A 27,973-nucleotide genomic window follows, 5' to 3' on the forward strand; every position below is an offset into this window, starting at 1 on the left:
CCACGCCCCGCACGACCTCCCCATCTCACCTGCTGCTCCCCTTACCCTGACTTACCTTAGATCAGGTGGCCATTTTTAACCTAATCTAACCTCCCCATAACCTCTGTGAATGTCTGTACATACTCACATCACTGCCTGAAACTGCACAGGAGGCACAGCCTTGCAAAAAGACCTTAACTGGTGTTTGGCCCTGCATGGCACAGCCCTGCATAGGGACCTGGCCCAATATTCTCAACATCATCTCAGCAGCCTACACAGACACGTGGATTTTTTCTGGGGCTTATTAGTATGTACACTTTTCTTTCACCAACCTGAACAGACTTTCCAAGAATTCCTCATCCCCATCCCACTCTCATCTCTTTCAAGAAACTTATCTTGCATCTGTGTTCTCCATTTCTGTTCACAGTACACTTTCTGTTCATCCCTTGTAGCAGAGGCTGTGTGCACAAGTTCCAGGGGTACAGCTACTCTTCAGACCTCAAAGTGCCTGCAAAGGAAAAGAAAGGATACTTGTACCTGTTTTGTGGTGGTGGTGGTGGTGGTGGTGTGTGTCTGTGTGTTCTTCTTGTAAAGAAATGTGAGAATGAATTCCCCACACATTACTTCTTCATGACAAGAGGACACAGTCGGCAGCTGTGATTGTACCTGGCAGGCTACCCTTTCTCCAATTCAGGCTTGGTAGTGCAGAGGTTGCAGGTAAAAATTTACTAAGAAAATAACTGAATATATCATAGAAAGTTATTTTTAGTAGTATATTGAGTCTTTTTTTTTCTTTAATATTTACAAACTGGCAATGTGAAGCGCGTTGCCTGTCATTAGTACAGTGTGGGGAGGAGGGAGGAAAAAAATCTTCAATCTGATATAAGAACTCCTGGAAGCCATGTGATCCCATAATGGTGGTTAGAATCACTAAGAAAATATGAAGAGAAACGTAGCAGTTCCCTTGTTCTTTTTAAATTAATATTTCCCTTTGACAGCAATCTTGAGAAGTGAGAATGGAAACAAGAAGAGCAAATCACTGCGTAAACCCCTGATATATGGCTGCTATCTTAAACAGAAGCCGCTCAGAATCCAGTGAAGAAAAAATCCTCCATCTCTTCACTCATTGGCCACCTACCTGGAAATCCATCTCCTTTTACACCACAACTCCCCAATAAACAATAAAGCTGTAGGGAGCACTTACCAGGCTGAGATTCTGGATTCTCTGCTGTGGAGGTATCAGTGGCTTCAGCACTGAATTCTCCCAGAATTAATTCTCTCAAGCAATTCTCCTAGCATCAAGCTGCTGTGGGTTCACTATGAGTTGAGGCACAGTAATTATGGTCACCTCCTGGGACCATTCCATGAGAGCCTGACCTTTCTCTTTGTCCCTTTAAGTCCCCCAGGCTTAGAATGAGCTTGTGGGAGGCAGCAGGTTCAGTGCTTGAAGACCTGGCAGAGCATCTTGATGAGCTCTGCACAGCAGGGGTCCAAAGAAAAGGCATAACCAGAGTTCTATTTAATATCATCTTTAAAAAAAAACAGACTTTAGTTCAAATTTTGCAGTGATAACAGTAGTACATCAACTTTGATCTATCTTTGTAGCTCCCTTTGATTTATACTTTTAAAACATAACATCATCTTTCATGGATTTCACTAGGGATTATTACAACAGTTGCCAAGATGACCTTCTATAGCAAACTTGGAGCAATGCAATTAAGATCACTCATATCAACACAGGGCTTTTTTATTTGTTATCATTAACTTATTCAAATACAGGACACACACCACTGATGAGAGCTGGGACTAGGAGTGTCCCTGAGAATGGAATGCTGAATGTTATGGCTTTTTAGTTTGTGCTGGTAATGTGGGTAGAAACAGAGCAAGGAGAAAGAGATTAAAGGCTGCTTGAGAATCCATGCTCCACTTCCAGTAGTGCAGCCCAGGGTACCTCTGTGCCCTTGAGATTCTGGTCTGGTCTATAAATGAAATAGCGTTTGGCATAACTGTAGCAACACAGACATCTATGGGGCTTGTTTCCTGGAAACTCCACTACACAGAGCTGCCCAGAATGGCCATAGTAGCTTCATACTCTTCCCACTATTAAGCTACCATTATCAGGGCTTGTGATTACTGACAGCCTTCATGTGCAGTGCTCATGCTTGAGGAATTCTCCTGCGCTGAGTAAGATGTCCTTATTAGGGCTGTGTGAAATGGCTAGGTTTCATTTCGATTTCAAATTCAGCTGTTTTGGAGGACAGTGATTCATTTCTGTGTTTTGGATCATTGTTCCATTTCGATTAGGCCGAATCTGTTTTGGAGTTTCAACGCCATTTCAGTGATTTGGCCATAGGTTATAAAGGGGAATCACTAAACCTGTAACTTGGTCATTTCTTGCCTGCCTGATTTGGATGAAAATTGCAGGGATGGTAGCCCCTTCTAAGGGCATGAAGACTGCCAAGTTTCAAGGAGATAGGTGCAGGGGTTTCTGTGAAACTGCACCTCAAACTGTTCAAAGCTGTCACTGCCGTGCACTGCAGCGGGGGGGGTCGGGACCTTAGGGGCCGTCAGGCGGGTACTTGTGACGCTTGGAGTGGAATTAATTAGGCAGACGCTTATCGGTTGCAAAGCAAGATTATTTACTCATGCCATCAAGGTGGTGAAAGACGAAGGTCAGAGATACTTGGTTAGTTACAGCTTACAGTTCATGAGGTCGGTCTGTAAAGTAGGTTAGTCTGTAAAAATTGGTCGGGCAGAAGGTCGGGCCGGCGGTCATCGATTACATCTGAGATAAGGTCGAAGACTGGGGGGACGAACTGGCAAGTGATCAAATTGCCAGTTTACTCTGACACCTATGTCAGAGGTCTCTAGGTGTATACAGAGTCGCTCTCTCCGACTTCACAGAAATGCAGCGGGGTTTTGTTTGTGTACTAGCCAAATGCTTTTCGTCACGTCATAAATTTAATTAGAATCGCCAATTATCTAGTGGTCTTCACTAGGGTTCTCTCTCACAGGGCTACTCCCTGTTTTCTTTGACCAATTATAATGATTTATGTAAAGCACAGGTTAAAGTTTCATTTCTAGTTAGTGGCGCAGCAATACATTTCTTTTTGACATGCGCAACAAAAAAAACCTGTTACTATCATCTTGTTAGTTAACCCTTAGTTAACCTAGTGGAGACTAAAACTGTTTTGAATGGTTTACTTGCTTGTGACATGGGCACTACTTAATTGGGTTGTGACAAAAGCAAAACTCATGACATCTGTGACTTCATGTGTGTGTTAAGGCACAGTGGGATCAAACTAGCAGGAATGGTAGTCTGTAACAGGGGGCCTTCCCAGTGCTGGTTTGATCTCATCTGTGAAAAGTGGTTTGTAAATTCAAACAAGCACCGAACCTCACTAACCTCATCACCAAAAGCCAACCTCCTACAGCCCAAAACGCACCAAATGGATCCAGACCATGCCATGACAAGAAATGCCTCCTACCTGCCTTTCACCAGGGAGGTTTATGGTCCTGGCATTTCTTGGGGGCTGCCACCGGCAGTCTCACCAGGCCTCCCAACCCTGGCAAGGTGCTGTTTTAGGTCATGCCCAGGACCTGGGGTCTCCTCCTTCCCCATAGCTCCAGCCCATACCTCCAAGCTCATCCTGGCATGGGAGCTCAGCAGGGAGATGTTCTTCCCCTGCTGGCTGGTGATACAGGGAGTGCTGCCTCCAGCTCTGAGAATGAGGCATTAAATGGTTAAAAAATTATATATATAAATAAAAGAAATAGGTGCGGACGGAGTGAGGAGGGTGGCACTCAGTTTGCACACGGAGCATAGGGAACCCCAGCAGTGGGAGGGGTTCACTTTGAGGAACACCAGCTGCTCCACCAAACCAGGATCCAAGGAGGTGCAGTGGGGCATCACAACATCCCCAGCAATGCTAAACCCTTTTGCTTGGAACACCAGTCAGTGGACAGGACAGGTGTTCCTGGGCAACTGTGGAGAGATCCTGCCACATATGACTGCGGCTTGCCCAGTAGGCCAAGGGGTCGAAGAGCAGCAGCTCCACGTCCTCAGTGAGATAGGTAGTCACTGAGGCCTCAGCACTACCTGCTTGATGCTGGGGTCTGGTGCCTCTGGACCTCAACATGGAATCCATGCCCATGGCCCACATTGGCAGTGCCTCTGGTGATGGTATCCCACTCTGTTTTGTTAAGGGAGCCGCTGATCCCAATCTCCCCAAGCAAGCCATCTCATGGATGGCCTTCTGTTGCTCAGCCAACCTTTTGAGCATCAGGTATGTGAAGTTCCAAGTCTCCACATCCTGCATGATTCTGTGCTGTGGAACTGTAACAGGAGGGAAGCCTGGGTCGCCGTGCTCTCCCCTGCCGCCTCCTTTACCGTGCCAAGCTGCCGACTCGCACCCTCCAATTCTCACCTGCCACGACTTTGATTTTATATATTTCTATAGGGAGGCTGCCTTCTGTCTTCTTGGCCATGGTTCTCCTGTCTCAGGTGTTCCGTACACCCCAGCCAATGCTATGCGTGCTATGCGTGGCTCCAACCATTCCTGTACCACGCCCGAAGCCTTGCAGGTGTAACGGACGTTGTTCTGTCTCTCTCTCTCTGTCTCCACGCCCTCTCTGGCACTCAGGCTCTCCGCAGCCTTGTCTCTCTCTGTGCCCTCTCTCTGGGGCCTTCTCAATAATGCCGCCCTCTCTCCAGGGCCTTCTCAATAATGTTGCCCTCCTCTGGGGCCCTCTCAATAATGCTGCCCCTCTCCAGGGCTCACCGCGCCCGCACTGGGGCTTCTCAGCAATGCTGCCCCCTTCTCTGGGGCTCACCGCACCCACACTGGGGCTTCTCAGTGGTGCCCCCTCTCCAGGGTTCCTCAGTAATGCCACCCCTCTCCGGGGCTCACTGCGCCCACACTGGGACTTCTCAGCAGTGCCCCCCCTCCAGGGTTCCTCAGTAATGCCGCCCTTCTCTGGGGCTCATCGCACCTGCACTGGGGCTTCTCAACAGTGCCCCCTTTCCGGGGTTCCTCAGTAATGCCACCCCTCTCCGGGGCTCACCGCGCCCGCACTGGGGCTTCTCAGCAATGCTGCCCCCTTCTCTGGGGCTCACCACACCCGCACTGGGGCTTCTCAGCAGTGCCCCCTCTCCGGGGTTCCTCAGTAATGCCGCCCATCTCCGGGGCTCACCGCACCCGCACTGGGGCTTCTCCGCAATGCTGCCCCTTTCTCTGGGGCTGGGGTCCCCACTCTGCTGTGGGTCGCCTATGAGGGCTCCTCCATCCCCTGATAGCCTCACCCAAACCACCGGTGAAAAAGAGCAAACACAAATACAAGCCCCTTGGCTATAACATAAACAGAAGCTGCCCGGCTATAATCACACTCAAGCCTACTGGGGATTCTTCATCCCGCCGCAGTGACAGACGCTGCTCTTGCATTCAGGCTTCTCTTCTCGTTCCTGACAGGGAGCTCCTTCCTCCTTGGCTGCTGGCAGGGAACTGCCTCTGGCCTCAGCCCCTAGGCTTTATATGGGAGCTAGGCCCTGCCCCTTCTGGTCAGCTGACCTCCTCTGGTTGCCCTGGCAACCCGCAGTTGGGCTCGTCCCTCCCTGCTAGGGCTCCTTCCCCAGCAGTTTCTCCCTTCATAGGAGCAGGGCACTTCAGTGCTCTGAGACAGGGACGCTCAGCTCTGCCTGTTTGTCTCTCAGCATCTTGCCCCCCTTGACGCTGCAGTGGAAGTAACCTGCCACCTTCCTGCATTTTGAAATGAGCTGGCTGGTTGTGATGGCACCCTCACTGGCACCCCCATCCCCCTCCAAGGCATCCCTGACTATAAGGTGGAACTTGTGTGCCACACAGCAGATGCCAACCAGCTTGGCATCACAGAATGCCTTGACTATATTGGTCCCTTTGTCAGTGACCATGAACCCACGGGTGGGCTCGCCCTGCCTAAGCCCTCCCTGTACCATGCAGTTCATGGCCCCCATGATCTCCATTGCCATGTGGGACTCGTCTATCACCTCTGCTTGAAGGAGATCCCAACAATGGCCTCACTGATCGCATCAGTGCCTTGTGAGGGAGAGGTAGACATGATCTCCACCTGGGCTGCTCCAGATGTCAGAAGTGAAGTGTAAGGCCACCTGCAGCCCTGCCTTGTGCAGCTCCTCCCTCAATTACTTCTTGCATGCCTCATACAGGTAGGGCATCACCATCCTGCTGCAGGTGGTGCGCACGGGCATGTGGTATGATGGGGCCATGAGTGCCATGAGCTGCCTGAACCCTGGCTGCTCAACTAAGGAGAAGGGCTGGCCATCCAGAGCAAGCATCTCCCCAGTGCTCTGGGTGACCTCGTTCACCTTTGGAATGCACCCTCCTTTCCCTCTGCCTTTCCCACACTGGTCCAGGGTGGCCTACCTCTGTTTCTGGGGGATGGGGACTTTGGAGCAAGAGGGGGACTTCCCTTTGGGCATGCTCCCACTGGTTCCAGGCTGAGGAGGAGCAAGGGCAAGGGGGTGGTGCCTCCTGATGTGCATCAACATCCCTGTGGTGCTGAGGTGTTTCTCGTCCTTGCCCCAGTTGGTCTTGCATCAGCCGTGCAGGCAGATAGCATACTCGGGATCATCTGTAACCTCAAAATGATCCCACACTACACTACCCCCTCGCTTCTGGGGTGTGGGTGGGGATCCTGCCTTATCTCCCTCCTCAGCAGTCAGAGGCACAAAAATGGGGGAAGCTGAGCCACCTGCCCCCACAACCTCCTCCTCATGCCTTCTGGAGAAGGAGACCTGGCTCTAGGGGAACTTTGAGGGGTGTGGAGCAGAAACTCAGATTCCCCCTCCTTTCCCAGAATTTCCCTGGCAATGGCACTGAGCTTCCCTGGTTCCAGATCCAGCGCCTCCTCTGGCACTGGGAACTGAAATTGGGGTGGAGGAGACTGTTATCCTGGTGCTTGTCATGCTGGTGGTGCTGGGGGTTATTATTACTCCTGGTGTTAGTGGAGGTGGGGCAGGTGCAGACACTGCTCCCACTTCCTTGCTGCCACTAGCAGCAGAAGCCTCATGCCGACTAGGGAAGAGGGTGCATCTAAGTTGTGGAGGAGGCTTACAGCTCTCCCTCTGCCTCCTCTCATTCCCCTGCCAAAAGACCTGGCACCTGCCTTTCCTGCACACTTTATAATGTTTGATGTGCTGGAAAGTGTGTGTGTGTGTGTGTGTGTGTGTGTGTGTGTGTGTGTGTGTGTGTGTGTGTAATATATCTTCTATGTGTTTATTATATCTTCTTCTACCTTATTTTACTATATCTTCTATTTACCATATCTTCTTCTATCTGCTAGGGCTGTGTGAAGCTTCGGTCCCTGATTCGATTTGGCAGAGATTCGGCCCGATTTGGTGGCAGAATCTCTGAATCCAAATTGAAACAGAGGACCCTTTAATCGCTCCGAATTGATTCGGAGAGATTCAGAAAGATTTTGAGATTCGGACATAGAGACTTTAAATGTTTTTCCTGCATACCTCTAGGTAGCAGCGACTCGTGAATGCTGTGATGCTGGGGTGCATGGAGTGTCCCACAGAAGCACAGGGGACTCCCCAGCATGCTTGGCAGCAGACCCAGAAGTGGACCAGAAGCACTTCTGGTCCACTTCCAGGTCTGCCGGGGAGTACACTGGGGCCTCCCCCAGGCCCCCCCTGGCTCAGTGACTTGTGCCTCCTGAGTCTGGGAGGGGCACTCAGGGTCCCCCTGTGACTGATCCCATATCTTGTATCTATAATATATTGGAAAGGTGTATCCAATTCTTTCCAAAAAGAGACACTAGCAGGAGACTGACTAGGAAGCCAGTCACTGCAGCCAGTCAGTTCCTTTCACATGCTGTTACTTCCAGAGAGACACTCACAAGAGGGACAGAAAGGCTTCACACAGAGCCTTATATACTGTTTCTCCATCCCTCCTGTCATGAACAACTCATGCTCCCAGCGGCGGGAGTGCAGCGGCAGAAGTGGCAGGAGAGCGGCGGCAGTAAGCAGGGAAGCTCCCGCAGCTGCTGCCAGTGCTGATGGCAGTGGAGGGCATGGGGAAGTGGCAAGCGCCAACGAAGGGTCAGCAACCACCTGCAGCCACCATTGGCAGCGTTGGCAGCAGCCAGCAAGGATTGTGGACTGCCCGCAGATACTGCCAGCAGTACTGGCGGCGGGGTGGTGAACAGCTATCACCCACAGGCACCGCTGACAGTGTTGGCAGTGCCTTTTTGTAGGGGGTGCACTGCCACGCGTGGGGCGAAACTTTTTAGTTGGTCTTGTTTCATTTCAGAGATGTTTTGGAGCCTTCCATTTCTTTTCAGATTCAGTGTATTGGGTGCCAAAATGGCTGAAACACCTCCAAAACGAAACAGCTGCGGCTAGTAAAGCGACCAAAACACTGGCTTGCATCCATAGATGCTTCTCAAGCAAATCCCGGGACGACATTCTCCCCTTGTACTCGGCTTTAGTGAGGCTGCAGCTGGAGTACTGCATCCAGTTTTGGGCTCCACAATTCAGAAAGGATGTGGAGAAGCTTGAGAGAGTCCAGAGAAGAGCCACGCGCATGATCAGAGGTCAGGGAAGCAGACCCTACGATGACAGGCTGAGAGCCCTGGGGCTCTTTAGCCTGGAAAAGCGCAGGCTCAGGGGTGATCTGATGGCCACCTACAAGTTTATCGGGGTGACCACCAGTATCTGGGGTAACGTTTGTTCACCAGAGCGCCCCAAGGGATGACGAGGTCGAATGGTCACAAACTACTACAAGATCGTTTCAGGCTGGACATAAGGAAGAATTTCTTTACTGTCCGAGCCCCCAAGGTCTGGAACAGCCTGCCACCGGAGGCCGTTCAAGTGCCTTCATTGAACACCTTCAAGATGAAACTGGATGCTTATCTTGCTGGGATCCTATGACCCCAGCTGACTTCCTGCCCTTTGGGCGGGGGGCTGGACTCGATGATCTTCCGAGGTCCCTTCCAGCCCTAATGTCTATGAAATTTCACACAGCCCTTAGTCTTTATGCCCTCTCTCCCCCACTGCCCATACACTGCTGCACTGTGCAGAGGGGCACTACTGCAAAGGAGAAAATAATCGCCTATACATAGAGAAAAGTACGATTGCTTTGTTGGCTTCCTATTCTCCTCTATCCTAAGTCCCTTTTGCCATGGGGGTGACTGTCTCATGGAAATAGGGGAAATAAAGATCATACTCTTCCCATACCCTCAGTTATTCTAGTACCAGCTCTCCAGATTCAATGATTCAGGAGTGCAGGTACCAACCTGCACAGCATTTGAAAGAAGGGCTTTTCAGAAGAAGGGAGATTAGAGGAGATATAGAGGGTGTGGAAAGCTGAACTGTAGGTGGATCAGCTCTGCAAACAGTGGCCTTAATAACAAACCAGTTTAGCTTAAGAAAGAGTCTTTTTATATTATTAAACCACTGACTCTCAACCAGTGTGCTGCCACACTCTGGGCACCTTGAGATCTTTTCAAGGGTGCCCTGACATGCGCTGCTACACAATGTCAGCAGTGTTAGGTGTGCAAATATTAGTTATAAAATAAACCCAGGGATTGGTGGTGCAGGGCACTTATTCAGCACCCAGGACCAGGGAGAATGGGGGATGGGGAGCACCATTCTGCTAACCCCATTCACTCTCCCTCCCGCTAGACACATAGTTGGGTGCAGTGCTGAGCTGCTTAGGTCCTGTGGCCAGGTACAGGCAGTGCCTTTTACTTCAAAAGCTCCTAGAGGGGTAGGGGAGCAGAACACCAATCTGCCCACTCTACTCACTGTCCCCTCCCACCCCCCATACACTTACTGGGGAAGCACTGCTCTGCCCAGCTCCTATGATCAGGCAGGAGCAACACAGAGCTTCCCCTACTGCAGCAAAGACTTGTGGGGGGGGAGAGGGGAGGGGATCCTGATACCCTATCAGAGTTGGCACCTAGGGCAGGTGCCCCCTCACCCTACCCTAGTTATGCTCCTTCCAGAACTTTCAAAGAGGAATCCATGGTGTTAAAAACATTCTGACCTGTTGTGATCTTTTTGAGTTTTTTGGAACAGAAAAAACTGCTCTATTATATTTTTCCATAGTAAAAAATGAGTGAAAACTAAGAGCTAACATTTCCTGAAGGGTGCCTCACATGTAATGAGAGGTGCCTCCAATCTAGTGAGGAGTTTCTTGAATCTAAAAAGTTTGAGAACTACTGTATTAGATAGCACATGAGAGAAGGGAGGGCTGAGCAGGTGAGGAAGGGTTTTGTTGCATGGTTCCTTCATCCCACATAGAAGAGTTAAGGGTGCAGTGTTGCCAACCACAAAAATTCAAAAATCCTAAATTGGATCCTATAAAATCAGTAAATTGCCCCCAAAATCATGGGGGACGGGTTTCCTCTCAGGAAAAAAGAATTACAAATGGCTTGTTTGGGTTTTTTGGCCTGTCTTTTTATTTAGGAATTTTTTCTTCCCCTTCTACTGTGCACATAGGACAATAGCATTGCTAATTCTCCTAAACTGACATGCTCTTGGAGACTGCTGTGCTTTCACTGGCTGCCCAATGGTGAAAAACCTTCTCCTCAAATGCTAATCTAGCCTGACATCTGCCATGTCTCACCCCAGTTATTAATTGTGCATCCCCAGCCCACAATTAGTTCAGCTTGTCAGCACCTCTACCAATGATTTACCCCCACATCAATTAACTATGCCCCCAGCTCTGGCTGTTTTCCCAACTCTGACCTCTAGTCTGCCCCTTCCAACTCTACCTCTGCAGCTCCTGAGGTTCAGCACCCCCTCACTGAAGCCTGGAGGGAGGATGCAGAATTTCCCTTTCTATCCCTACCCAAACCAGTACTGTCAAGCGGAAGAATGTGGGGGAATGGTAGTGAGTAAATAAAAAAGGAGGGAGCAGATTTAGCAGAGCTGCTCTGTGGAGCTCTTTCTGCTCCCCCTTGAACAGTATCAGCTGTTTCTTCTCCCACCCTACCCCATCTAAAACTCTTTTCAGCTTCTGAATGGACATAAGGCTGAAAGCTTATGCTTAAGCATAAGGCTTAAGCTTGCCTCCTGCAGCTTTTCTGATCAGCTTGTCCCAGCAGGAAATGGGAAGGAGGAAGAACAGCCAATGAGAGAGGATTTTTTTCAATCCTCACAAGGCTGAAATTCAAGTGAGGAAGCAGGAGGAAGTGTCATCTAAAGTGTTTTCAACTCCAGCTTCATTAGCAACATTGAGGGAGTAAGGTTTACGAAAAGGGAAATTCTGCATTTGTGTGGAAAACTGGCAAGTGTGGAATAAAAGACTGTCAGATTCTGAAAAGATGGGATGGGATGGGTTGGGGAGAGAGAGAGAGAGAAATAATTTTCTTCTTCTCTTACAGACCAGTCTTCAAAGTTGGGAACATTTAATGAAGTATCAAGCAAATATTACCAGAAGTAAAAGCATCTATAATAGAAACCTATAGCAATAGAACAATATAAAACAATATAATAGTAAAAATTGTCCTGTCATTGAAACGTTTCACACCTACCTGCACTTATTGTGAATCTCAGGCTCCCAGTGAATGAAGTAGAACATTTTGCCAGTTTTCATATTTTATCGTGAGTCTCTTGCTATTCAATTTTCCTCTTACACCTCAGCCTCCTTGAATTTTCAATCTCAGCTTTTGGATTTTTTGAACTAACATCTTGTTATGAATATAGGAGAAAAAACATGAACCATAAAGGCTCAAGAAACCAAGGCAAATGAAAAGGAGCCAACATTTAATATTTTGCTATTACCTCATGCTTTGGGGTAGCGTGACTTGCTTTTGAATGTTGTGGCTTAAGAAACTCAAAGCAGGAAGTACACAAGGAATGGAAGTTTAGTTCCATAAATAAAAATTGCTCAATACTGTGTTTGCTCTGGACAAACTACAAGAAGATTTAGAAAAAAAATTCCAGACCTGTATCAATGTGTGTTTGGGTATACGCATGCACACACACACTTTTTGTATATATTCTATACCAGGTTGATTGCTTTGCTGCTACCAACCATTTCTCATTAAAACAATTAGGTAAACAAATGCAACCACTTAGAAATTTATTCAGCTTTTCTACACAGGTGTCTGTTCCCTAAGATGGAGAAAATTCATATAATTGAGAGGAACTGCACAGAGTATGCAATTTGTGCATATTCTTCTTCTGTAACCTTTCTTTTCTCCAGTAAAACATATGTATGAAAGATAATGGGAGGCAGCTTTAGTTTGACAAATATAAAAGTGGTTTGACTCAGGCCAATCTCATCTAATTATCATCCCACAATCAGTAATGCATATAGTATACATGATGCATATACAAAATGCCAACACAATATATGTCTTCTTAAATTCAGTTTTTGTAAGGAATGCATTATAGCAAAGTCTAGAGTCTAAACTAATGAAGTGAAAATATAGCTGTTGAAAACATAATTTACCGATTAAAATGAAATTCAGGTGTTTTCTTTAAATGAAAACTATTTTCATTCTATTAAAGTAAACATGACATATAACAGCTGGCAAATATTGAGAAGCAGCAGAATGTTAATACTTCTCAAATACATCCAGAGTGTACTTTGAAAGATCACCCACTCAAATGTATTTGTGCTTTCCTACTTTTACAACATTTGGGAAACAGGTGTGAAGTATATAGTAAATCCAACTTTCAAACATGTTCATTCACACAGTACATATGCAATCATTGCTAATGTTCAAATACTAAAGAACATGGAATCTGTGTTACCCTCTATGAAGTGCCTAAAATTACTCAAGTGACTATTGACAATTTTGAATACTTCTCAATAATGTTGCCCTCCTCTGGGGCCCTCTCAATAATGCTGCCCCTCTCCAGGGCTCACCGCGCCCGCACTGGGGCTTCTCAGCAATGCTGCCCCCTTCTCTGGGGCTCACCGCACCCACACTGGGGCTTCTCAGTGGTGCCCCCTCTCCAGGGTTCCTCAGTAATGCCACCCCTCTCCGGGGCTCACTGCGCCCACACTGGGACTTCTCAGCAGTGCCCCCCCTCCAGGGTTCCTCAGTAATGCCGCCCTTCTCTGGGGCTCATCGCACTTGGTATTAAAAATCTCCAAGGATGGAGATTCCACAACCTCTCTGGGTAACCTGTTCCAGTGCTTTACTACCCTCCTAGTGAGAAAGTCTTTCCTAATATCCAACCTAAATTTCCCTTGCTATGACTTAAGACCATTGCTCCTTGTTTTGTTCTCTCACTGAGAACAGTCTACTAGCTCCAATTGTAGGTGCTGCATTACCCTTAGCCCCTGGCGTGGAGTCCTAAATTCAGAACTGGGCACCTCACATCCCTCTGCAGCATGTGAAGAGAACCTCAAAATGGGATTTAAAAAAAGGGTGCTGGGTGAGAAGCCACTCAGAGCTAATCAATAGGGAACCTCAAGGACAGGGCTGTGTTTGAACTCCTACCTCTCTTCTGACCTTTGGCTTGTGACTCAGGGCTGCAAAGGAGGCATATCCATCCACTCAAGAACTAGAACCTGAAGTCCTTCACCAAAGGAAAACACCTACAAGTATTTTTTGAAAGAACAGAGCAGGGGTCACTCTTAAAAATTCAGCTGCAAGGAGGACCTGCCTGCCTTTTACATACTGGCCTAATGGATGGGACACAGGTTCTATTACCTCCTTGAGTTTGTATGGATTGGAACCCACATATCCCATGAGACTGCCCAAATCTCCAGGTAGCAACCTCTGCCCCTCCTGTTGAAGCTGGACCACTGTTAAGAAAGGAATGCATGAGTCAAAAGGCCAGGAAGAGCAAGCTCAAGCAAGCATCTCACCCTAACTCAGTGATCAGACTCCCAGGTGAATAGAGTGAGTTACAAGTTCTGGCCCCCAGCCTTAGGTTTATTTCTAGTTTTTTATCCAGTTACTCTTTAACATAATACATGAACACCTGGGGATACATACTACAATCCCTGACTTCCTGCTTCCATGCTGAGTGTCCCAGCCACTAGCCTACAGAGTCAAGCTCCCACTTGCTTATTTCCCTTCTGGCCTAATACACCTTACATTCTTGCTGTACAATGGCCTAACTTCAACAGGAGGCTGGAGGGTGCTCCCATCCAGCCTTTTCATTAGACTGGTGGTTATAGCACATGCCTGTAGAGGAGAATGTGAAGGAAAATGTGATTTGGCATCCTTGCAGCCTAAAAAGAGCCTAGGAATCTTCTTCCTACTTCCTGAGCAAGTGCTCTAAACCACTGTGTTCTTACATAAAAGCCTGGCAACAATAGTTGCTCCTATTGCCATACTTTTAAATGCAAGCGGCTGTGGCTGCTTTGTGTTGTGCTGAACTCAATGCTATCAGGATGCACTTGACACACACAGAGCATACCTAGTAGATTGGACTCCCTTCAGGAGACAAAGCACTGCTCTGCCTAGTTCTGGATCCCGATGAGACTTAAGCACAAGGTAGGCATCTAGTTATTTAGATCAAGGTAGCTCTGCACACAGGGGAAAAAAGGCAGAATGGCAAGCATCTAGGGAAGTCCCAAGTTAAAAGAGGCACTGAGTGCATTTAGATACTTCCGGAGTTAGGCAACCTCGGAGCAGGGATTTTTAAATTACAATTTTGGATCTGAAGTACACCTGTTTTTGCATTTCCTGCTAATGTCAATGGGGGAACAACATACTGAATATGTTCTTATTAAGCTGTTTTGAATTAAAATATGATGGCTCTTCCCAGCTCATAATGCCTCAAGAACTTCCCCTCAAGGGTAATGGGAATTTCACAATGTAATAATGGAAGAATGGTCTCTAAAAAAGTATCACTGTTGGTATATCTGATTAAGGTTCTCTTTGTTCTTAGAAAAAAGGAAAGGTTGCATGGGACAAAAACCTCCTAATGCATGTGGTGCAGTTACACAGGACTTTGTCAGCAGTAGCCGATTCCACATGCTTACCAATGAAAAGTAGATACAATGTACTTCTTTCAACTACAAATACTTCTAATTATATTCCTATGTTATTTGGAAGTGACATTAATCCTTCCCACTTTGAATGTAACCAAAACAAAAAGGTTATATTTAAGTTAAAACTCTGAATCTGTCATGAGGTTTTTAGCAGAACTAATAGTCCATAGAACTTCTTTGTGTTTTGAAAATGCTATTAAATTTATTACTTGCACAGACCAATATATTAATGTTTGCGTATGAGGATTATAAGAAAAAACAGTATTCAGGCCACTTTATTTTTCCTAAATCATGTAGTGTATAATGAATGTTATGAAACTTAAATAACTTTGTATTAATCAAAATGGTAAAGTTGACTTAAAGACTTAAGTAAAAGTTGTCATTATCTAACTTGTTGCAACAATTACTGTAGTATTTGTGAAATTATTACTGTGCGTGCTACTTTAGACTGCAGGGAGGTTGTAGTTCAATTTTAATAGTTTAAAACAAATCTTTACCAGTAACAGTGTCATTGTTTTTCATTTAGTATGTTACATTCTGGAATGCACAAATAATTTATTTAAATAAATGTATATACCAGTATGACGACAGAAAACTCTACAGAATTCAGTACAATGACTGCATGCACTGAGGAATGTTAAACTCCAATTTATCTTAGAGCAATGAAATATGGATTGAAAACTAGCAAAAGGCTGACGATGCATTGTAATTTCCATCACCACATAGAAGGGTCTTCAAACCTGTAACACATATTATGGATTAAAAAAAACACATTAAATATGTTAGGAAGTCTTTTTTAAAGGCTTACGGCTAGAATCAAATAGATATTTAGCTAACTAGTGATATTTAACATTTAAAAATTATAAAAGTTCTCACTTCAATGAAACCGACAGATCACATTTTTACTGTGATCTTTGAATATTGCAGTGCTCAGCTTCCATGAAAATATATGGAAACCAGATTATTAAATCCACACCCATAAGTATAAAAATGCACCCTGCAGTGCTGTTGCTGCTTTGATGCTGCGACTCTTTAGCACTAAAACTCATTGCCGAATAATATTACATGAATAGATAACACTTACTGCACGTCTCCTAGAATACAATGCCATGTTAAGATATAAATGTATTAGGAGACATTTTAGCTCTTTCTAAGCAGTAAGACTGACATTTTTCAAAAGGGGAGTTAGCAAAAGTAGTTAAGCTATACAGCTCCTTTCCCACAACGTAGTTTCTTCAAAAACTCAACCTGAAGTAAGAGCAATAACTACAAAAGTTTTACAGTGGGCATTACAGTTCAATATTTTAGCAAATTTTTAAACATGACAAGTAAATTCTGAGGAAAGAATTTCATCTTTCATATTCATGTATGCAGATATTTGTCCCCTGTGCATATGGAAGGATATAATTGAGACAGACTGTATACATACTTCATGATCTACAAGATGAAAACCAGGGCACTTGCACAAGATTTTAACAAGGGAGCTATTCATATAATAATCAATATTTCCTTTTATTCCCTTGAATGTTTACTTCCAACTGCTCTGGGACGTTTTCTGTTTTGATGGCCATATAGTCACAGTTTTAATTCAAGACACTCATTTCTACTTTTATGTGAGTAAGGGGATTTAGGCCCCTACGTGTAATTCTATTCTACCTTACTATTCTACCTGAAAAACAGTTCATATAAAAGTCGGATGGATTTTTTTTTCCTTCCCACTGCTGGAGTTTCTGGGGTTTTGTTTGTTTGTGTGATAATAGAACAGATGGCATTAATGAAATTTTAGGGACTTGAACATAGTGGGATAGGATCACTTAGACACCTAATAAGTAGACAAGGATCTCACCTTCTCATTGTTATCTAGCAAGAATGTGGGCACCAACAGTGACCCAGCTTGTCCGAATGCCATTCAGCTGTTTGTAACACTACATCAATTTGGTGAAAAAGATGGTTTGTATGCAAGTCATGAAATGTGGCCAACTACTATAGATACACCCACAGGACATTCTGTTTATTGTCTAACTGGCAGCATGTACATCTGTTTATTAAATATATCCATAATTATATTGCTTCAAGCCTACAACTACTTCTAAGCAGCTTTAAATTTTTTATTAACATTGGATCTTGCTTTATCTTTCTGTTATTTATAAGATCCTATCCAAGGGTTTAAAACTAAGATCTCTTCCTTCCAGTTCTTCCACTTCAAGGGCATGCAGATTTATTATTTTGTTCATTGGTTTTAGGCTATCAGCATAGATCTATTATGCTTATATGTATTATAAATAGAGCATTGTAGCACTTGTGAGGGGGTAGGGAAGAGCTATACAGAGAACTAGACTATTCTACTTACAATGCTCCTTGGATAATTAGCACCGAGAATCACTAATATTTCACTACAGTTTAGAGGATATATAAATGAGTATACATTAAAATGAGTGGGCATAAACATCTGCACATACGCTACCACTAGGTGCCCTTCATCATCATAATCATAATGTGGTACTGTCACTCTGAAGAAAATATTTTCCTGTACTTGGGTGACTGTCCCTGAAGTCTACTGAATGAACAACTGAGATTGATATAATGTGGCATTCTGGTCAGGGAGAGCTTCCTAGACTGGGCTCATGTTACATGTATACTTAACATTAGACAGGTGAATATTCTTCTTGATCTTGGTCATATTGACTTATGCAGCACAACTGGTTTTAGACTTATGGTTAGGGGGTATATTTGCATCTTATATATCAGTGGTTTTCAACCCTTTTTCATTTGCAAACCCCTAGAAATTTTTGATGGGGTGCAGACTCCTGTGTAAATTTCGAATGGAGGTGCGGACACCTTTGAATTCTAAGTGTGGGCATTTACATACTTTTCATTGATCATAGTAATCTTTCACGGATCCCTTAGACATAGCCTGCAGATCTCCATGGGTCCACAGACCACAAGTCGAAAACTACTGCTACACACTAGTGACATGGCTACTGTAAAAACAGTTTATTTCTACAACAGAAGTGTTATCAACAAGTTTTTCAAAAGGACCAGTCAAAGTTTACATACTGTATATTCTTAACAAGTATTAAGATCACAGGAAAATAAGATTGGAAAGGATCCTCTAGGGAAAAAAAATATTTCCCATCCAAAAAAAAAAAAATTAACTGAATTGAGGGGAAAATGTAATTTTTCAAGACTGTTAAATTTCAGCCATTATTGCAATAGCATATTTTATACCTTGCATACAAAATCACCTAAATGAACATAGGCAGAGAGGCTGAAATTCATCCCTGTGAAGAGTGACAGCAGTATTGCAGCCATGAAGTATCACTTTTCCCTCAGAAATCAAGTTCAAAAGGGATTACAAGACATGCCTAGACTTTCTAGTGGTCCTCTGCATCCATAATATCATTTTGTAGCTATTAACATTATACTGATATCATTAATTAAAAATTTAAATCAAATCAACTACAATGGTGTTTTGAATGGTGTCATGAGAAATTAAGACACAAATCACAGGCTTTCAGATTTTTGATTGGCAAAAGTAAAAATGCATAACTTACAATCTTGTTATCTTTTTCATGTAAGCACAACACTCATGAAAAATGTAATTTTTTAAAGATAGTTGCAGTACGTAATCTCCATGCAGATTAATATTGTTTGTTTTCCTACTGAAAACTATTGTTAAGGGAAGCCAGGACTTCTGAAAGTAGAAGTATAATTAAAATCAACAATTAACAGGGAAATACTGTATGCCTCAAATTGTTCCTTGCGTTTCAGAATAAAGACAGATCGCTGTGACAAGTAAGGATGGAATTCTGTGCATTTACAAACATTCTTCCCTTCTTTTAATACCAAGTACTGGTCACTGCCAAAAGTATTGAACTACATTAGATTTGAACCAGAGGTCTGATTTACCATGGCATCTCCTATGTTTCTAGGCAGCTTGTGTGTTGTGTGTGGTTTTTTGTTTTTGTTTGTTTTAATAGTGGAACATTTTTAATAAAACAGACATTAAAATACAGTATTTTAACGGTTGCTGCTTACATCTTTTCAGCCTATGGAAAACATTTATGAATATTAAATTAAATTGTTACATTTAAATTTGAAATAAAAATTATTAAAAAATACTTCTATACGTACCTAGATCGAGGAATATTTTCTGTGCTTTCTCTCAACAAGAGATCAGAAATCAGCGTTTCTGGGCTTGATCTCTTTCCGTATCTATTGAATAAAGAAAACACTATTTTTTCATGTCTCTTGCAGATCTTTACTGAGAAATCTTATAGAGCAGAAGACTGCTTCAGCAAACATTTTGGTTGAATACAGTTTGGTTGTATGAGAACATCTCTCTTTCAGCATCACACTAGCTAGAAGCATAAATATGTTGAGTGACGAAACCATAAAAAGGTGCATCTACACTGCTCAACAGAGCTCTCAGGGATGGCTGTTCTAGAGCTGCCTCACCACCCCCATTTCCCAGGCCCCAACAGTTGCATGTTGGGCTTCAACCTGGCTATAGGGCATCTGCTTATGGTTGCTGTTGGGATCTCTATGGGCTTCAGAATGGCCCCTGAAGTTGACCCCAGAGCAACTTCACCATCTTTTCAGCTTTGGCAGATAGGAGGAGAAGTAGGTAGCCATGGTATGGCATCCTTCCACAAGATCACCATGGAAGAAGTGTAAACATGCCCAGAAAGACTCCTTACAAAGAGGGTTTTCCATAATTACCTTGTATATGCTAAATAATGAAATATGGACATTCCTAACATTTCTTTATGTGATAGGATTGATTAATAATCTAAACCAGCTGAAATTTTCAATTTTTTTTTAGACTCAAGGCACCTCCCATTAGATTCAAAGCACCTCTTGGAAAATGCCAGCCCTTAATTTTCAGTCACTTCCTTACTACAGGAAAATAATAAAGTATTGTTTTCTGTAAAAAGAACTGAGAGAGACCACAATAGGTCAGAATGTTTTTAGCACTATGGATTCCAATTTGAAATCTCTGGGTATATTTTGTGAATCGTGTTTGCATACTTGTTATTACTGTTAGGTGTGCAAACATGATTCACAAAATGGCACCTGAAGCACCCTTAAAAGGATCTCAAAGCACCCCAGTGTGCCATGGCATCTAGACCCATGCCTCTTACTGATGTGTGCATGTGAGAGGGGGACAGCATGACATCATATCCATGGTATACAATTCTTTCCTGCAAATTCAATAATAAAAAAAGTACTCAATTCCTAGGTGCCCAACATTAAAGTGCATTACAGGCACTTTTTCAGTTTTTCAGAAGTTGCTATGCATCAACCTTTTTAAAATCAGTTCTCCTCAAGTTCTTTCTGGCTCCCAAAAATTGAGTTACCCAAAATCATTAGTAATTTTTTTAAAACTTGGCCACAGCATGTGTGTTTGCCGTTTTAATTTTTCTTTTTTTAATCATCATGTCTTTTCAGTACCATAGTATGGACAATTGTCATCTGGCTCAACCTTCATTCAATGTATATGACAAATGTTTTCTATTTCTGCATTTGAAAAGATGTGAAGAACCAATTATTTAGTAGTTAATAGGAAAAAACAAGTGCAAATCCTGTTGCTCATGAAGTAACTGGCCCTCCCTTTCCCTGTCCTGAAAGGAGTAGCAATCATGACCAATCAGCTTGACAGGTTCTCCATCACTGCAAGGAATCATTAGATTAACACAATTAATGATAACCACAAGAGAACACTTCCATTGCTGAAAAGGAATAAGATCACAGTTTATGATATGGCTGCACACCTGGCTGAAATCGTAAATGTAAATGGTATAGGCAAATACGTTCTATGTGCATGGTACAAAAATCCAGGTCCCACTGCAGTCAAATGCAGATAGAATATTCAGTGAGGTAAGGACTTCATCCATTGCCCATAAGGTGGTTCTTCTCTTCTACACTACAGAAAATAAAACTTTCTAAAAAAATTCTTGATATGATTTATATGTTGATTTTCACTGTATATGTAAACACTTGGCTTGTTGTCATTATATTTAAATGACTGGATCTCTTTTCATTGTCTTAGTCATTTTAGAATGTTACCCATACTTCAGAAAGAAAACAGTATCAGTTTCCAGGTTTCAAAGCAAATTTCTAGATATAAATGAACTGAAAATGAATATCTGAAAAGAACCAGCCATACATAGTGAAATGCTATTAGAGTAATGCAATCAAGCATGATGCTGAATCAAATGCCTTATGCTTCATCAACACAAGTCTTTGTTTCTAGTTGCCTACTCCAATTAATATGGATGTGACCATGGCCTCAACTAAGGAAGAATCTAATTCTCCTCATTAAAAGGATTTGTTTTTAAAGAAACTGATCTAACAAATTTAAAATGCCATCCAGCAGCCCAGAGTCTGACAAAAGTAAAATTGACCTTGACGAGCATTTTTTTCTGATTAAGGACTAGAGGGTATCACTTGCTAAAAAAAGATACATGGGTCAGATGAGAAGGAAGATACTTACTTGATACACACAGGCCCTGGACAGATGAACAGTTTACATAGATATATTTAGCATTAGCATGTATTTAGAAAGAGTGGAATGACAATTCAAACCCCTAAATCAGGAGAACTTCACACAGTCCAACGGACTAAAAGAATTTAGGGTAAAACTCTACCAGTATAAGTTACATTAGTTTAGGTTTGGTCTGTCTATATCCATCCTGGGGTAGCCATTTGCAAAGGCAAACAGGCTACTGAATGTTTTTCTGCTGCCTAATGGTGAAGAGCAGCAATAACTGCCTGCAATTAGATTCACCCTAGAATTGCTGCCCATTCTGGCTCTTATAGAACTTGCGCAAATATAGGAAACCAAAGTAAACCACTCCAGGGTATATGTTTATCTGTCCTGGGCCACAACCTCCCGACTCCCATTCTGAGGTACACAGAGTTTGTTTATTTCCTAGCCAAGGCTACACCATCACGGAAGGTGCTGTTGCAAGTACATCAAACCAAAAGAATCAGTCCACTTGGGAAAAAAAGGACTACAGAAGTTAGCTCCTCTATTGTTAAACCTTTGAGCCTCAAGTATTTCCCATCATTCCTGTTGTTTAGGAGACCCCCTCTTCATTGTACTAGAACAAAGACAAGAAAAAACAACTGCAAACCAGGACTGAACACAAAAGAATCAGTTGCCACTGGAGAAAATCCATTGTAAAGTCTTTATGCCACAGGAGAGGATCTTTTCCTCCTACCTGTGTGACAATTCAGATACATTAGAATTAAAATAGTTCAACTTATTATTCACTAGTTGGAAAATATTTGAATGGTCTCTTTCCTAAGGCCTTAAAAAACAAGGCAACACTGGTCAGTACTGTTTGGTAGTCAGTTAGAGACATTAAAGCCCAGGAGGTTTTCATAAGACAACTCCAGTTGAAATCACATGGATTTGAGGGTACATGTAATTTGCTAGGAGTGTCTCAAGTTGGGCAACAAAAGCCTCTTTTGGAAATATGGGCCTGATTATTCAAATCCTACTGGACAGAAAATAAGAGTGCTCTTGGTCTGTTGCAGGAGGTGTTCAGAACACTGCAACACCAGGCCATCACTATAAAAAAGGGTCTGCATGTAATAAAAGCTTTTTTCACATTGACTATTTTGATAGAGTGTGAAACTGAAATAATCTGGTATTACTAGAAACCCATATTATCTAAACTGGTTCAGATATATCTAACCCTACAGCCCACCCCAAACACACACAAGCACCCCTCCAGAACACCTTAAATCAGAGATTCTTCCAGTGGAGACACGGAAAAGCTGCACATGCAAGGGCAATTTGTGATATGGCTATAGGCAGCCTAAGGGATAAGAGATGGCAATGATCACCTATAAGGGAAATGAAAGCGGGAAGGGAAAGGTTAGGAATAGGAAGTTGCAGATAGCATTAAGTGGCAGGGTGATTCCAGGTAGCAATGTAATTGCTCATAAGTAGCAGGTGCTTCAAAGGGAACACAGGAGCTGAAAGGATGAGACAAGGACCCAAGGGTAACAGAAACATTGGAGGAAACAAAAAGCAATCCCAGAGAGAGGTGCAATGGAGAAGGACTCAGTCTGCAAATGGTGGGGGCAGCAGGTATGGATAGCACTAAACCCTTAGAGGGACAACAAAAGACCTTGGTTAGGGCAGCATAGTACAAAGTCACTGGCATAGGCCAGTCAGTCTCACCTCCATCCTTGGCAAAGTCTTTGAAAAAATTATCAAGACTCACATTTGCGAGAGCCCGGCAGGACAAATTATGCTGAGGGGAAACCAGCACGGGTTCATGGCAGGCAGATCGTGCCTGACCAATCTAGTCTCTTTTTATGACCAGGTTACGAAACGCCTGGACACAGGAGGACGGGCGGATGTCGTATACTTAGACTTCAGGAAGGCCTTCGATACGGTATCCCACCCCATACTGGTGAACAAGTTAAGAGGCTGTGACTTGGATGACTACACAGTCCGGTGGGTGGCGAATTGGCTGGAGGGTCGCACCCAGAGAGTTGTGGTGGATGGGTCGGTTTTGACCTGGAAGGGTGTGGGCAGTGGGGTCCCACAGGGCTCGGTCCATGGACCAATACTCTTTAATGTCTTCATCAGCGACTTGGATGAGGGAGTGAAATGTACTCTGTCCAAGTTTGCAGATGACACAAATCGGGAACAGCTGCAAGCAGACCTGGACAGGTTGGACAAGTGGGCAGAAAACAATAGAATGCAGTTCAACAAGGAGAAATGCAAAGTGCTGCACCTAGGGAGGAAAAATGTCCAGCACACCTACAGCCTAGGGAATGACCTGCTGGGTGGCACGGAAATGGAAAGGGATCTTGGAGTCCTAGTGGACTCCAAGATGAACATGAGTCGGCAGTGTGACAAAGCCATCAGAAAAGCCAATGGCACTTTATCGTGCATCAGCAGATGCATGACGAATAGGTCCAAGGAGGTGATACTTCCCCTCTATCGGGCGCTGGTCAGACCGCAGTTGGAGTACTACGTGCAATTCTGGGTGCCGCAATTCAAGAGGGATGCGGATAACCTGGAGAGGGTCCAGAGAAGGGCCACTTGTATGGTTAAGGGCCTGCAGACCAAGCCCTACGAGGAGAGACTAGAGAAACTGGACCTTTTCAGTCTCCGCAAGAGAAGGTTGAGAGGCGACCTTGTGGCTGCCTATAAGTTCATCACGGGGGCACAGAAGGGAATTGGTGAGGTTTTATTCACCAAGGCACCCCCGGGGGTTACAAGAAATAATGGCCACAAGCTAGCAGAGAGCAGATTTAGATTGGACATTAGGAAGAACTTCTTCACAGTTCGAGTGGCCAAGGTCTGGAATGGGCTCCCAAGGGAGGTGGTGCTCTCCCCTACCCTGGGGGTCTTCAAGAGGAGGTTAGATAAGCATCTAGCTGGGGTCATCTAGACCCAGCACTCTTTCCTGCCTATGCAGGGGGTCGGACTCGATGATCTATTGAGGTCCCTTCCGGCCCTAACATCTATGAATCTATGAAAGAGGGATAAGGCATGTAATTACTCATGGCAGTCAAAGGAGCACCACACAAGATAAGCAGGCAATAGAAGCACAAAGAGAAAGCACTGAATTTCCTCTCAAACACATTCACTAATATCCCAACACCTGTTTGACAAGCTGCAAGTTTGCGGCAGGGCTCCAGGGCCACAGGAAGGGTGAGAGGTCAGATGCAGCTTGCTCACACTTACTCATTTGTGCAAGGGGAAGTAACGAGCCCATCTCCAATCCTCTCTTCCTTGCTTTCAGGCCCTTCTCATTCCTGGGCTGCTGACATCCACAGGCTTAGAACCAGTCTTTAAAAATTAATGTCATCTAAGTACTAAGTAAAATTATCTAAAGTTTCTACTGGAGAGCTTTATCTTTGAAAACACTCTTCACCATGACAGATCAAAAACTCTAAAAGGTATCGTGGGTAGAAATATATAAAACAGAATATTACGCTACTTCCTAGGTCAGCTGTATGCCACAATATTTTCTTACTGCAGTAGCAGAAAGTTTCCAAGAGTAAAACTGAACTTTCCACTTGCAAGCAGTTTGCTCTGGTATCAATAATGCACTGACCAAAAGAAGTCTGTCTTTATTTTTGTTTTTTATTAAGTCCTATTTGGGACTCCATTCACTCTTCTGATTATAGTGTAGTCCACTCCAGAAAATGACATTGTGACATGGTTCTACATTAACCGTCTCTCAATTCCAAAACAAAGCTACACCCTTTAAAAACTTTTTTTTCCTTCTAACTACCACCTGGAATACAAGGCTCCAGTTTGTTTGTTTGGGGTTTTTTGTTTTTTGTTGTTTTTTTTTGGGGGGGGGGGTTGCTTCATACTTTATCCTCAGTAAACAGACTAGATTAACCAAAATATTTATTATGCACACAATAGAATGAAATCTAGCTTGCTCTCTTAATTATAGATTGGCTTTGCAGAATAAAGAGTGAGAAGAATGCACCTTTATTTCTTGGCACTAAAGGAAACAAAAATGAATATGAAATACATGCAAACAGTGAGTCTACTGAATCAGGTTATAACATTTTTATGTGGTCACTTCTCAAAAATAGGTAGTGTTTGAACTGTTGTTCTAATGATTAAATCAGCTGACAGAACTTGCATTTGACACGTGAGATATAAGAGAAGAGGCAGGAGACCAATAAAAACTCACATGTCTGAAAGATGGAAAAGACAACAGGCAGAGTGGAAAGATAATTTTGTCAGGTGCCAGAGGTCCAGATGAAAAGTTATCAGATCACAGGCTAACATGAATGCTATACAGGATAGCAAATTGAAGATGCGTCTTTTAAAAATGTGGGGCTAAAGAGCAGTCTTGTTATAAGTCCCTTCATCTGCTGTCTCTGACATTGGTGCCATACCAGACAATGTCAACATTTTGCTAGGAAGGCTCTCAGTTAAAAGATATCCTTCCTTCTAATTTAATTCTTCAGACTTCAAGAGGAAACAAACCAATGAAAATGTAATTAAAGATATCTCATCCATTTCTGATACTAAACGAATTGAATGATAATTCAAGCCTTTCTGGGCCACATGCTGTTCAGGGGTTTCAAGCGAAGTGCATTCCTCTGTTAACCAGAGGAATTAAATTGGACGACTCTTCCAAATAAAGGGATTTACTTGGAATTTGGCTGTACACCTGGCTGTATTTTTACCTTTCACTCCAGTTTAATTTTTTACCAGACTTCAACTAGTTAGGCTCAGTCCTAGATCCCTTTTCTAAGGAAAGGAAGGTTTGGTAGGTTTGCATTACTGGTGCAACTTTTCTTTTTTTTTCCCAGTCGTACCTACTAGGTTAAGCAGCTGTTAAGAAACACAGGATTTCTGAATTACTACAGGACTTCAACAAGAACACAGTTCCTTTCTCCAGGAAACTTATATTAGACGTAGTAGCCACAATGGAAGTGTAAAAGTGGTTTTCTTCCTCTGCCTCACACTTTCATGCTCCAAGTTGGTTATATTTTATTTCCCTCCCTCCTCTGTCCTACTGCTTATGTTCGTGTCCAAACTATGCGTGTTAAAACCTAACAAGACTGAAGGAAATCAGGCTCAGGTTGATACAGCCCTTTTCCCGCCATTACTGTCTGCATCTTATGTTCTTAAGCTAATGAAGTGGCGAGTGTTGAGAGTACTGACAGGGCTGTTTTACATCTCCTCCAGACTCCCACTAGACCATGCTCAGGACCTTATGCCAAGTCTCTACCTAGAACAGGGTGAGATGGCTGTATTTTACACCTGGGAGGTATGAAGAACCCATCATTCATAAATCATACCGGAGTTCAAGCAACACTCCACATAATGTTCATTGCTGACTGCTGTAGATAGGGAAGAAACTTCTCACATAGAGAAGTGTCTGAGATGTTAATTTATTTCCCCTTTTTTCTACGGATTAAAATTCAAGATTCTCCTGTGAGTCACCTTTTGTCCCGTGTTTCTTAGAGACCTGGAGAAGAGGTGTGCTGAGGAATACAAAGGCTTCCTCCCCACAGGATAGCCTAGCCTTATCTACCCTCCATTGCCACGCTGGGATGCACATTGCCTTACCTCTGCCTTGTGATGAGATTGATGTAGTGCCTCAGTGCCGAGTAGTATCTGGCCATGTCCTCTGCTGGTGCATCCTCTCCAGGATTGTCCGGTTTGGATGGATAAGCCTCTGCCAGTGTCCCCAAGCAGATCAGCAAGGACAGGGCAAAAGTCAGCACGGACAGCCACAACCTCATGGTTCCCTGCATCTGCACAACACCGGGGGGTTGGGGAAAAGGGGCAGAAAAGAGCATTAAACTGTATGCCTGTGGGCAAAACTTTGTGAAAGGAGACAGAAGTCGGCAGGCGCCAACCTGCTTTTCTCCTCAGAAGAATCCCAGGCCAAGCGCTCAGCGCTCACGCCTGCCCGGCGCAGCCAGGAGCTGTCCTGCAGCCTGCTCCACATGCAGGAAGGCTTGGCGGGCAGCCGAGAAACTTTGAGCGCCTTCTCTCCACCCCGCACCTTGCTGAGGGGGCAGCGCACAGCCTCGCTCACCTTACTAGTCGCTACCAAGTACTTCACTACACACTTGGATTTGGGGGCCGGGGGGAGCGGCAAACTAACCGACCCAGGAGGGTGCAGGCATGAAGCCCAGCGCGCCGGTTGCAGGCGGCGCGTGCGGCAGGCACCAGCTTGCTGCGAACTAGGAGCTCCGCGGGGCAGGGGCAGCGGCGGGCGCGGAGAAGAGCCGGGCGGGGCGGGCTCACCCCGGGGCAGGACGGGCTGGGGCGGGAACAGGGAGCGCCCGAGGCTCCCAGCTCGGCGCAGGAGCGGGGACAAGTCCTTCCCGCGCCGGGATGGGGGAGAGGCTCCGGCAGGGCGGGCTGCTCGGGGCCGCCCGTACTCACGTTGCTGTCGGACAGCCGGGCTCTCGCTCCTCCTGCAGCCTCTCGCCCGTGGCTCGGCGCTGCTGTGTGCGGCTCAGCGCCTCGCCCGGGTTTTTTATGGCTTGCCCGGCGAGACGGGAGGGGC

General features: G+C 44.5%; 1 protein-coding gene across 3 annotated transcripts; it reads right to left on the reverse strand.

Annotated features, from left to right (window-relative positions):
• Positions 1 to 15: 15 nt before the first annotated feature.
• NPY (neuropeptide Y) lies at positions 16 to 27,958 on the reverse strand. 3 transcript variants are annotated; one of them, XM_059728924.1, is made up of 4 exons: positions 27,850 to 27,958; positions 27,022 to 27,209; positions 19,077 to 19,157; positions 16 to 487 (listed from the first exon to the last, which is right to left on the reverse strand). In XM_059728924.1, exons 2-4 carry the CDS (start codon positions 27,207 to 27,209, stop codon positions 472 to 474), a joined length of 285 nt encoding a protein of 94 aa, XP_059584907.1. In that variant the 5' UTR covers positions 27,850 to 27,958; the 3' UTR covers positions 16 to 471. The 3 variants fall into 3 exon arrangements, with proteins under 3 accessions (XP_059584907.1, XP_006263006.2, XP_019353615.1); XM_006262944.4 differs by lacking the exon at positions 16 to 487 and adding an exon at positions 11,372 to 15,682 and having other exon boundaries at positions 27,850 to 27,957; XM_019498070.2 differs by lacking the exons at positions 16 to 487; positions 27,850 to 27,958 and adding exons at positions 11,372 to 15,682; positions 27,497 to 27,590.
• Between the last annotated feature and the right edge of the window lie 15 nt (positions 27,959 to 27,973).

The sequence above is a fragment of the Alligator mississippiensis genome, chromosome 5 (genome assembly GCF_030867095.1).
Source record: "Alligator mississippiensis isolate rAllMis1 chromosome 5, rAllMis1, whole genome shotgun sequence".
Taxonomy (NCBI): domain Eukaryota; kingdom Metazoa; phylum Chordata; order Crocodylia; family Alligatoridae; genus Alligator; species Alligator mississippiensis.

Bases quoted from the DNA above. Each gene is read 5' to 3' on its own strand.
- NPY (XM_006262944.4), bottom strand. From the start codon at position 27,209: ATGCAGGGAACCATGAGGTTGTGGCTGTCCGTGCTGACTTTTGCCCTG. The intron at 19,158-27,021 runs GTAAGGCAATGT...TTTATTCAATAG, and splicing joins AATCTCATCACAAGGCAGAG to ATACGGAAAGAGATCAAGCC. The intron at 15,683-19,076 runs GTACGTATAGAA...TATGTGTTACAG, and splicing joins GAAAATATTCCTCGATCTAG to GTTTGAAGACCCTTCTATGT.